We start from the raw sequence: 12,862 nt of genomic DNA on the forward strand, positions 1-12,862 counted from the left end.
GATACTGTCACTTGTTTTCCTTCAAGCGACAAGCTTGCTTTGTTCATTTTTGAGAAAGTATCTGCTAAATACCCAAGACTAAGTAACTGGTCTGTCAGTTGTTCTTTCAAGTATAAATGTTTTTTCCATGAAAAAAATGGCTAGTTCAGTTTGCAACAAGGACTTTTCTTTAATACAGCCACTGAACTTCAGTATACAGCAGAATTGTACTATGCTTAACTCACATTCTGTCACATGAAATATTAAAAAGATGTGTACTCCGGGTCAAGATTTACTAAAATTAATAATTTTTGCTGAATCATTGATGATATTCCTATGTCTTTTTTGTTTTGTTTCTAGTGTGTGGGGCAGTGAAGAATATGATTGATAGTTGATGCCATGAATTTGATTCATACTAAGGCATCCACAATTTAACCCAACATTCCTTTTTCCACCATCACTGCAAATGTCAACACAGTGAAATAGGCAATTTCACAAGTGGCTTTGACCTCATCCATCTTATGAAAGCATCTCAGTGGAACTGAGGGGTTTGTGGACCACACTATAAGAACAATTGGCCTAAGAGAATTATTGAGGTTTTGTGTCATCCATCCATCCATCATTTGTTAAAGGCCTATTCTGACCAGGTATCATATAAAAATGAGTAATTTCTTCCCCCCAAAACAGCACAGTTGAGGGCAAAACGCGTAAAATAATTATAATCTAGCAGAGGATGTATATCAGGAGAAAGCCCTGGGGAAGTCTTGAAAGACTCTTTATAGGAACCTTGACTTAGGGGCAGAGCTCAACAGGCTCTGTGAAGAGGTCATGCCCTTCAACTTTAATTCAGAATTTTTTGATTAGCTCTTGAATTCACAAAGTGGCAACAGACTCTCACAGCAAATATTTCAATTGAATTTTCTGAATTATTACTACGTTATGTGACCCCAAGAAAGGGATAGAGAAGAAAGGGACAATGACCAGCCTTTATGAAGATTCTTTAGCAACAACCAAACCTGGAACTCAGCTGCCAGATTTAGTCAGACTGGTCCCTTTCACAAGCAGAAGCATAGAAACAAAAGAGCCTCCCTAGAGGACAGGAGGCTGGGTGAGCCCCTTTCAAGGCCTGCCTGTTTTCTGTCTACTCTGATGGTTAGACTAGGGAGTGGGGGTGGGTAGCCTTCATTGTTTAAAATTATGACATAATTAAAAATATGTAAGAGGGAAGAGATATGGGAACATATGTATAACTGATTCACTTTGTTATAAAGCAGAAACTAACACACCATTGTAAAGCAATTATACTCCAATAAAGATGTAAAAAAATAAAAATAAAAAAATAAAGATAGTACTCTCAAAGGAAAAAAAATGTAGTAAAGTAGCAATTACGGGGGCGGGGGGCTGTAGTTCTTTAAGAAACTGATAGAATTAAAGAGCATCCTTTCTTAAGTCAGAGTGGGAGGTGAGTTCAGAGGCAGGAAGATGGGGTTTTCATTTTTCTTTCCAAATTGGTATAAAGTAGCAATGTCAACAAATCACTGAGAAATATCGCTACACCTGGCCTCTGTTCTATCCTGTTTGGGTCAGTAGCACCACCTGACGCTCTGTTACCCAAGCCCAAAATATGTATATTAGACTCGTCCTTCTCCCCCATACTTCCCATTCAACTAGTTTACAAACGCTTACAAGCTCTTCCTTTTTAACCTTTCCTCTATTTCTTGAGCCTTCCCACCACCTTAATTCAGGGCATCATCTCCTTTCACTTCAAGAATTCTAAGGCTCCTTCTCATGCCACTGGAATCACCTTTGTAACACTCAAAACTGGTAACGCTTCCCTGCTTAAAATGGTGGGATGATTCCCATAGCCTGAGAGAAAAGGAACAAACTCCTTAGCTTGGAAAGTGGATCTGGTCCCTGCCTAAATGTTCAGCTTCAAAATACAGGGCCTCCACAAACTTTTTTGAACAAGTGAGATCAGGCTCTTTCCCACTTGGAGTTCCTTTGCTCACATGCCTCTGTCTGAAAGGCCCTTCGCTCTACCTGGTGAATCTTACTTAACACAACCTAAGTATTCTCTCCCAATTAGAAAATACTGCTCTCACCACAACCTGGTATATAGTTTCATCACAGGAGTTACAGCAAATATCCAACTTACTGTTAACAAGTCTCTCTCCCCCTACTAGATGGTAAGATCCTTGAGGTAGGAATCATTTCTGAATTATTTGCACAACCTCAGCTTATCAGACATTAATTAGATGTCCCTTTCCCTCACCCCCAGAGTTCCTATTGAGCCCTGAAGTCCTGTTACATGTCTCCCTCGTGAAAGACACAAGTGACTGGACAAATTAAGGTCCCTGGACCAAAGACACAAGTGACTGGACAAATTAAGGTCCCTGAGGAGACTTGTGTCTCCCTCATGAAAGACACAAGTGACTGTACAAATTAAGGTCCTGTTACATGTCTCCCTCATGAAAGACACAAGTGACTGGACAAATTAAGTTCCCTGGACCAAAGGATGGCAGTCCAAAGGTATGAAGGAGAGAGAGAAGCAATCACAGTGAAGAGTAAGAGTGACACTCATGGGGGACACTGGAACAAAGACCCTGAGTTCCTGCTGCTGGGGTGCCAAGAGCTCCTGGATCCCGCCCCACTTCTTCCAAGAGCTGCTTATCAGCTCTTCTTGGTTTCACTAATTCATTATACTCCCATTTTCTAGATTAAAAAGTACTTCAGCGCTACAATTCTCATCTCTCTTTTTAACACACAACTATTTTCCTTGCATTGATTCATGAATTTATAATTGTAAGATAGTAAGCTCATATTAGGTAGGCTCCCATCTTAAATTTCAAGATGAGGGATAGAGCATTTTTCTATATAGTCACTAGGTATTTAGTTTTTTGTTTTTTAATTTTATTTATTTGGTTGCGTTAGGTCTCCGTTGCTGTGTGCGGGCTCCCGCTAGCTGAGGCGAGCGGGGGCTACTCCTCGCTGTGGTGCGTGGGCCTCCCATTGTGGTGGCCTCTCCCGTTGCGGAGCACGGGCTCCAGGCACACAGGCTCAGTAGTTGTGACGCACGGGCTTAGTTGCCCCGTGGCATGTAGGATCTTAGTTCCCTGACCAGGGATCGAACTCATGTCCCCTGCATTGGCAGGAGGATTCTTAACCACTGTGCCACCAGGGAAGCCCAGTTTTTTTTAATTACAAGGAAAAATCCAAGACCCTAGCTCCAACAAACAAGCAAATAAACAACCTGTTCTGAATAACTTGCAAGTTTTCAACTGGATAAATGAGTATGTATCTGGTTGATTAGCAATCACATCACTCTTACAGGGCCATAAGCTACTGCACCTTTAAAAGCTCTGATTTTTTGAAAAATTGGGTGTTGTACAAAAGTATCTTCTAGGACTAGGATTGCTCTGTAGGCTTGGGAAACAGCAATTGGATGCTATGGGGTTTTAACATCAATACATTAGACCTAAGAACCTGGAGAGATAAAAATAGGTGTTACTAAAACATTTACTTATTTTCTGTCTGTGAACTTCTTCCCAAGTATTTAATAATATCTTACAATTTTATATGTCAATTATATCTCAATAAAGCTGAAATTTAAAAAAGGAAAGAAATAATTGCCTATTCCAAAGTCATGAAAACATTCTCCTTTATTCTCTTCTAAATGCTTTATAGTTTTAGAGCTTTCACTTTTAGGCCTAAGATTCAACTCTAATTAATTATTTTTTGTATATGGTGTGAAGCAGGGATCAATGTTTTCCTTTTTTCCATAGGGACCAAAATCCATTAAAATTTTACTTTTTGGGACTTCCCTGGCGGTCCAGTGGTTAAGAATCCGCCTTCCAATGCAGGGGACATGGGTTCGATCCCTGGTCAGGGAACTAAGATCCTACATGTCACGGGGCAACTAAGCCCATGCACTGCAACTACTGAGCCCACGCGCCACAACTAGAGAGCCTGTTTGCCACAACTACTGAGCTTGTGTGCTCTGGAGCCTGCACGCCACAACTAAAGAAGCCTGCGTGCTGCAACAGAGCCCACGCACCGTAACGAAAGATCCTGCATGCTGCAATGAAGATCCCGTGTGCCGTCATGTAACTAAGACCTGACGCAGCCAAATAAATAAAATATATTTTTAAAAATTTACTTTTCGGGCTTCCCTGGTGGCGCAGTGGTTGAGAGCCCGCCTGCAATGCAGGGGACGCGGATTCGTGCCCCAGTCCAGGAAGATCCCACATGCCGCGGAGCAGCTGGGCCCGTGAGCCATGGCCGCTGAGCCTGCGCGTCCGGAGCCTGTGCTCCGCAACGGGAGAGGCCACAACAGTGAGAGGCCCACGTACCGCAAAAAAAAAAAAAAAAAAATTTACTTTTCAACAGAATACATTTTATAATTCTCTTATGTAATTTTTATTCCTGAGAACACTTTAAATCTTAATCTAAATGACACTTAGTTGATAAATTTCTCAATATAAAGGCATTTTGCCTTAACACTAATACTTTAAAAAATATTATGAAGGATAAAGTAGTAAAGTTAATCTTTGGGACAAACGAATTTGATTTCAAACTTAATTAAAATGCAATTCATTTATAAATTCAACTCTCTGTAAAAGCAAAGCATGGTCATTTTAGAACATTTATAATGTAAACATTACTTTTTACTATAATTTTAAGAGTTATTTGTTGCAATTATTAACATTTTATAATTATGAAATTGCATCTTTTGCTGTTGGCAAACAACCATAGAAAGTGAAGTTTTAGGTGTTATTTGACAAATAGCACCACATTGTTGTAGCTAAAACTTAAAGGGGAAATATGATCATTTTCTTGAAGTATTTATATGTATACAATGTTCATGTTATATGCCTTACTGCTATCTATCTATCTACAATGGATCACATGATAAGTCTAAAAGAAGGGAACTATCTGTTGAGCACTTGCTATGTGATGAGCGTTGAGCTACAAGCTTCCATTGCATGAATCTCCCTTAACCTTCACAACAACCCTACAAGAGAATCCTCATCCTCTGTGCCCCTCCCCCATTTTATAGATGAAGAAATCAAGACTCAATGAGGTTAAATATTTCCCCAAATCTATGGCTATTAAGGGACAGAGGTGGTGCTGTTAGGTAAGTCTATCTGAATTCAAAACCCAAGTTCTTTTCTCTACATCGCACTACTTTATTCACTGGGAGAAAATGGTTGATAAAAGATAAATTACATATCTTAGGACATTCATTGGTAAATTACTTTTCAATAAATCAAAGAAGCAACATGTTTTTCTGAATACCTTGCTCAGGACTATGCCAGGCACTGTAAATACAATTAAGAATGCTCTCTTACCATAAAGGACTTTATAATCTAGCTGAGGAGACATAACTACTACGTATGACACAACTAGTGAAAACTATTAGTTGAAATTACCTGTTAAAGATCTGGAGACTACAGATGGTGTAGCTGTTTTTGAAATGAAGTACTGTGTTGAGGACACTGAATTAACTTTTAGAGTGGGACCACATTAGGAAGGGTCTTGAAAGAGTAAAATTCAATAAAGTTGAATTTAAGAATCCCCTAGAGATTTTTGATTTGGCATAAAGAAAGAGGTGTTTTTTAAAAGTTTTTTTTTTCCAGCAGAAATATTCAGGGTATCTTTGAGTAGAGTATGAGGAATGAAGTCATGAGGAACTAGTTTTTGAAATTCTAGTAGTAGAACAAGGGCCTGAACCAAGGTGATGTTGGTGAGAAACTTGAAAATCAAATGATATATTACCAGGATTAAAATTCTGCTCTCCAATAGTATTTTGCTTACTCTAGATATTATCATCAAAACAAAGAATACAAAAAACATATACGGCTGTCGGCATACTCCCCAAAATATGGAAGTTCTAGATACATCTAATTTAATCCGTATTGTTTTCGGTAAATAGACTTGATCTTGTTATAAGAAAGCTGCTCATCCCTGTGAAAGTTAAAAACATTTTTAAAGGCCTCTTACTCTTCTGTAGTCTCTGAATAACTAGTTCTGCAGGAAAAAGGAAAGAGGATGGCATATTTTTATGAAATCTGTATAATGCTAGTGCCAACAAAATGTGATTTAATAGCTGTACGACGTGGATTCTTTCAATTATCTTCAGTATACCAAAATTTTTTAATAAAGAGTTTTAAAGATTCATCTTCCTAAATTATTGTTATACTAGCCCAATGAAATCTCTTCTTTCCAAATCTTTTAGGTAAGTACAGTATTATAAGGACATAAGCCTAACAGAGTAAGCACTCAGTAAGTGTTTTTTGATTGGATAAACTGAAACATAAATCAATCATCATAATTTATATGGTAACCAATTCAGACCAAAGCAAAGAAGGATTATGAAACCAAAACATGAAATAATTTAGCAGAATTTTCATCTTAGAGATTAATTTTGATTCCAATGGCTTGTTTAAATTCATGGTTTTGTGGTTCCAAGATGTCATAGAAAACTCTTTTTTTGTCAAAATGGCCTCTAATAAAAAGTAAATCTTCAGTGGAATAGCTATCGTTTTTTCCAGTCCAAACAGTCAGGCTGTACCTGCATTAAAATAAAACAGAATTATATAGTTAAAAGAGAAAGATAAGAAACAGTGATGAAGAATTCCAATAACCCTAAAAACAGTTACTCTCATTTGTCTCTAACCCAAATTCACACAGAAGAAAAAATTAATTAGCACTGGTGGAACTATATTTTCCTGTTTCATTCCTTCATCAACATCAAAGGGACTATAGAGAATAAAATTCACACTGCTGTTGCCTAAATTAGGTCCCACAGTATCTGAATTAATGTTAAATGGCTTTAGAAACCCAGACTGGTAGCACTGGAAATGGACCCAATTTTGGACAAAAGAACTGAGGAGACTGTGTTGCTGATCAAGGAATCTGTTCCCTACACAAAAACCACAGCTCTAACCTGGTTTCTTCAGTAGCCAGGCCACAGTCAAAAGCACGAGTGGAAGGGACAGTGAAGAGACACAAATGTCACTGACGTTCCCAACATTCATATTCACTTAAAGTGGCCCCGCTATCCCTTCCGGGGGTTTTCTGTATGAGATACAAGAATGCCAAGAGATGTCACTAAGAATGCCAAGCAGAATAAACCTAGATCTATTTCTGGAGTTAAAAAACAATAATAATATATGCAGATTTATTATGGATATAAGAATATGCTCAGAATTGTAATGTTACTTAAATCGTATATTTTCATTTCTCCTGTGACATTACTATTACATTACTCTTAGTAGAGTTTAGAGAAATGTGAAGCTGTTAAGTATTTTCATATTTATTTTCCTCATAAACTTGTCAGAATCCAGGGAAAATCTCCAAAGCAGTTCTTCTGCTAATGATAAGAAACAGTCTAACCAATGTATATATTCTTGTTATACTGACACATTACTGTCCTTAAGGATGATGACACCATTCTGGAAATGTAACAAAGGAAAGTACTTCGGATTTTGTTCTATAGTGGTATTATGTGACAAACCAAAAAGAATTTTAAACTACAGTAGGGAACACAGAAAAAAAAATGAGAATTACTTAAAAAACTTATATTTTTGCTAAAATGGCATTTTTATTACTTTATTGAGCACCATGGTGACAAACGTTATAAAAAGACAGATGTGGGGCTTCCCTGGTGACGCAGTGGTTGGGAGTCCGCCTGCCGCTGCGGGGGGCGTGGGTTCGTGCCCAGGTCCGGGAGGATCCCGCGTGCCACAGAGCGGCTGGGCCCATGAGCCGTGGCCGCTGGGCCTGCACGTCCGGAGCCTGTGCTCCGCGGCGGGGGAGGCCGCGGCAGTGAGAGGCCCGCGTACCGCAAAAAAAAAAAAAAAAAAAAAAAAAGACACATATGAATTTAGGTTAAAAGAAGTTATTCATTTTATTTCCAGTGTTATTTTGCCTCTTTTAATCTTCCCGCTACTGTATTTAAACTAAAAGTAGGAAAAATAAAATTGACTAAGGGTATTTTAAATGCACCCATTCAAATCAATTCTCAGGTTTCATTTTTAAAGCTCTTTTCATTGTGATGTAACATGTATAGGAAAAGATGCATAAAACATAAATGTTTTAACAAATTATTATAAAATGAACTCCAGTGTAACAAAACACAATTCAAGAAAAAACACTGCCAGCACCTCAGGAGACACCTGTATATCACTGCCCCATCACAACCTCGCCTTTCCCCCAGAGTCCTCACAACCTTGTCTTTTGGGTTGCCATCTTCTTGCTTTATTTACCACCTATGTATCCATCCTAGACAATAGTTTAATTTTTGCCTGTTAATGAATTTTATATAAATGGAATCATACCAGATATAACTTTTTTGGTCTTGCTTCTTTTGCGGAATATTGTTTGTGACATTTATCCAACTTAAAACAGGTAGCTACAGTTTATGCATTTTCTTTGGGAAACAGTTTAGCAGTATCTACTAAAGCTGAAAGTATGAATACCCTATGACTTAGAAATTCTATTTTTAGAAATTCCTTTCTGATATAACCTTTATAAATGCAGGCACATTTGCACCAGGATGTGTGTGTGTGTGTGTGTTCACATTTATATATATGAATGTTCACAGCAGCAATCTTTGCAATAGCCAAAACCATGAAATAATCCAAATGTCATTCAATAATAGAATAAACTCTGAATGATGTTGAATGTTTTGCCTGTGTTCTCTTCTAGGAGTTTTATGGTGTTATGTTTTATATTTAAGTCTTTAAGCCATTTTGAGCTTATTTTTGTGTATGGTGTGAGGGTGTATTCTAACTTCATTGATTTGCATGTGGCTGTCCAACTTTCCCAACACCGCTTGCTGAAGAGACTGTATTTTCCCTATTGTATATTCTTGCTTCCTTTGTCAAGGATTAACTGACCGTAGGCGTGTGGGTTTATTTCTGGGCTCTCTATTCTGTCCCATTGATCTGTATGTCTGTTTTTGTGCTAATACCACGCTATTTGGATTACTGTAGCTTTGTAGTATTGTCTGAAGCCTGGGAGTGTTATTCCTCCTGCTTTGTTCTTTTTCCTCAGGATTGCTTTGGCAATTCTGGGTCTTTTAATTGTTCTAGTTCTGTGAAAAATGCCATGGGTAATTTGATAGGGATTGCATTAAATCTGTAGATTGCTTTAGGTAGTATGGCCGTTTTAATAATGTTAATCCTTCCAATCCAAGAGCACGGGATATCTTTCCATTTCTTTGAATCATCTTCAATTTCCTTTATTAATGGTAAACAACAAAGCTTTAATGTAATATATTACTAGAGAAATTTTCATAACATTGGGGATGGAAAAGAATTCTTAAACAAGACACAAAAATCACTAGCCATGAAGGATATGTTCGAGTAATTTGAACACATTAAAATTCAGAAATTCCTTCCATCAAAAGATACCATGAAGAACATGAACAGGTTAGGCACAGAGTTGTGGAAGATTTTTGTAAATCAAAAGGGCTCTAATACAGAATTTATAATGAACTTACCTATGAAATAGAAACAGACTCACTGATATAGAGAACAGACTTGGCAGTTGCTAAGGGGGAGGGAGCCTGGAAGAGGGATGGATTGGGAGTTTGGGATTAGCAGATGCAAACTATTATATACAGAATGGATAAACAACAAGGTCCTACTGTATAGCACAGGGAATTATATTCAATCTCCTGTGATAAACCATAATGGAAAAGAATATGAAAAAGAATGTATATATATATGTGTATATATATATGTATAAGTGAATCACTTTGCTGTACAGTAGAAATTAACACATTGTAAATCAACTATACTTCAATAAATTTTTTTAAAAAGCTTTGTTGTTTACCTTTCATATTTAATAAAAGACTCTGAAAGAGATGAAGTTAAGAGAAACTCAAAATTAGGGACAGAGTTCCAAAACAAATCAACAATAACAAAAACAGGACCACCCCCCCGCAAAAAAAAAAAATCTAGACAGAGAAGTAGAAGAATCCACTTAGTGCAATGCCATGGAGCCAAAGGACAAGGGAGTTTCAAACTGAAGAGGGGGACCAGCAGTACTCAAATGTTGCAGAGGTTAAGAATTTGGCTTGAACAAAGTATGATCTTCAAATGAGAAATTTCAGGAGAGTAATTGACTACACAGAAGTGGAAGGTGAGGAAACGGAGGCAGTAAGTAATGAAAGAAATGGGATGGCAGGATCATCCTATTTGAACATGGCAGCCTAAAGTCAGCACTGCCTCCTTTTTCTCCTATAATCACCTGAAAGTAACAAAAACAAAAGAATGAAAATAGAAACCCCATCTTCAATGAAATTAAGAAAGAGCTGAAAGTGCAAATTACAAAACAGGTGAGAAGGTTTCTAACAGCAACAGAAATTAAGGCCACATGTTAATGAGGTAGAGAGAGTTTGCTCATGTATGCAGATTACAGAGAAAGCCTATAAGAGACTCTTCTGGATGAGAAGCATATCCCACCGAAACACTTCGCACAGTGGGAATGGTGTCCTTGAACTACAAGTGGGAGCTTTCCTGGATTAGATTTGGTCTCAAAAAGCAGTGGAGACAAAGAAATAGAACAGGAAAGCCATAGTTGTAGGAATCAGACTGTTCCTGTGAAAACCCAAAAGTTTAAATTTAAGAGACACGTGAGAGATCTTACCTAGAGACACCACAACTGCTTATCTCCATTGACTGGGGAGAAGTTAAAGGCTAAACAAGTCACACGTAAGACTCTCTGGGTCATAAGGAGCATAGTCCTGATCCCTCTCCACTATGAACTTTAGGCAAGTAGCTGGTCTAAAAAACACCTCAGTTTCTTTAAAGCAGATAATCAAAATAAATTTGGCAGAGATTTTATACAAGAGAGTACAAGAAAATATAAGGAAAAACCCATGGCAGATGGAGAAATAAAAACCTCATCATTAGAAAAAAACTATCAGATAGCTGAAACAGATATAAAGCTATTTTTTAAAAAAAGCCACAAAACAGATGAAAGCCATAACCCACACATTTTTTAAATGATGCAGTTGCCTCTTTGAAGAGCACAAAGCAGATAGATATACAAATTCATGGAAGAAGTTTCAAGACAACAGAAAAGAGATGATAAAATATTAATTGGCAGATCTTAGGAAAGAAGTGGAAAATTAATACTATTACAGAAATATGGTGAAATCTGAAGGTATACTAGACTAGAGAGAACAGACATTGTTGAAAATATTGTAAGGGTCAGAGAAGACAAATTATAAAATAAAGTAAAATAAAATGCAAACAAATAAAATGGCAAGAAAGACTAAAGAGAAAACAATAGATACCAAAGACAGGCAAAGGAGATCTACATATTCATAACTGGAGTTTCTGAAAGAGAAAACATAGTGGTACAAAGGCAACAGAACAAGTATTTAAAAATACAATTCAGAGAAATATTACAGAAAAGAAGAGCATTTAAATCTATATATTGAAAAAAACTCCATATTGCTGAAAAAACTGGTATAGAATGGTCCATACTGAGATATATTCTAGTAAAATTACTAGGCCTCAAAGATAAAGAACCCTTTCTATATTCAGTTTCCCCCATTTTCCCCCTCCAAAATCACGTCGCTTATAAGGGCAAACAAATAATCAGGCTGGCTTCACACTTTGCCACATCAACAGTCACATTAGAAAGCAGAAATGGGGCTTCCCTGGTGGTGCAGTGGTTAAGAATCTGCCTGCCAATTCAGGGGACACGGGTTCAAGCCCTGCTCCGGGAAGATCCCACATGCCACGGAGCAACTAAGCCCATGCGCCACAACTACTGAGCCTGAGCTCTAGAGCCTGTGAGCCACAACTACTGAGCCCACGTGCCACAACTACTGAAGCCTGCTGCCTAGAGCCCATGCTCTGCAACAAGACAAGCCACTGCAATGAGAAGCCTGTGCACCACAATGAAGAGTAGCCCCCGCTCGCCACAACTAGAGAAAGCCTGCACACAGCAATGAAGACCCAGTGCAGCCATAAATAAATAAATAAATAAATAAATAAATAAATAAATAAATAAAGCAGAAGAGCAGGGCTTCCTTGGTGGCGCAGTGGTTAAGAATCCGCCTGCCAATGCAGGGGACATGGGTTTGAGCCCTGGTCTGGGAAGATCCCACATGCTGTGGAGCAACTAAGCCACTGTGCTACAACTACTAAGTCTGCACTCTAGAGCCCACGAGCCACAACTACTGAGCTCGTGTGCCACAACTACTGAGCCTGCGTGCCACAACTACTGAAGCCTGCACACCTAGAGCCCGTGCTTCACAACAAGAGAAACCACCGCAATGAGAAGCCCAAGCACCGCAACGAAGAGTAGCCCCCGCACGCCACAACTAGAGAAAGCCCACGCACAGCAACGAAGACCCAACGTAGCCAAAAAAATAAATAAATTTATATAAAAAAAAGAAAGAAGAAGGGCAATGCCTTCAAAATCCAAAAGGCATTGTGAGCCAAGAATTTTACAGCCAGCCAATCTATCATTCAATATGAAGTACAAAGTTGGACATTAAGAAAGAGAGTACAGTCAACTCAAATTAGGTGAGAGGGGGGTGAAGAAATACACTAATTTTATTATTGCTCATGGAATTTAATGAACACTTGTAAAGAAGTAGATTAAGCATATTTTATAAAGTAGCAGTAAGAAATAACCAATAGGAAAAAATCTAACTTACCAAATATTCAGAATTAAAAATACAAAAGAAAGAAAACAGCTACAGTGAAATGCTTTTTAAAGCTACAGAAATAGCAAATATGCTAGTTTTTCTTTTAAATGACAGAAACAAGACCAAACATATCTGTGTTATAAATAAATGTAAATAAGTTAAACTCTTCTTTTAAAAGAAAGACTGTTAGATTAGATTAATGAGAGC

The 12,862-nt window shown here is 37.9% G+C and overlaps 1 protein-coding gene across 2 annotated transcripts in view; it reads right to left on the bottom strand.

Moving 5' to 3' along the window:
• Window positions 1-4,454: 4,454 nt before the first annotated feature.
• The window catches only part of FAM151B (family with sequence similarity 151 member B), a 33,430-nt gene continuing 25,022 nt past the window's right edge, over window positions 4,455-12,862 (bottom strand). Inside the window, exons 6-7 of one of the 2 annotated variants that reach the window (XR_014294035.1) lie at window positions 6,926-7,056; window positions 6,417-6,550 (exon numbers count right to left, since the gene is read on the bottom strand). Coding sequence is in view for 1 of the 2 variants with exons in the window: in XM_082620996.1 (XP_082477122.1) it covers window positions 6,391-6,550 (160 nt within the window). In the remaining variant the exon portion in view is untranslated. Of the gene's footprint in view, window positions 6,551-6,925; window positions 7,057-12,862 lie in introns of both variants that reach the window. The other variant, XM_082620996.1, reaches the window with a different exon arrangement.

The sequence above is a fragment of the Mesoplodon mirus genome (assembly GCF_964341445.2).
Source record: "Mesoplodon mirus genome assembly, chromosome: 5".
Lineage (NCBI taxonomy): Eukaryota > Metazoa > Chordata > Mammalia > Artiodactyla > Ziphiidae > Mesoplodon > Mesoplodon mirus.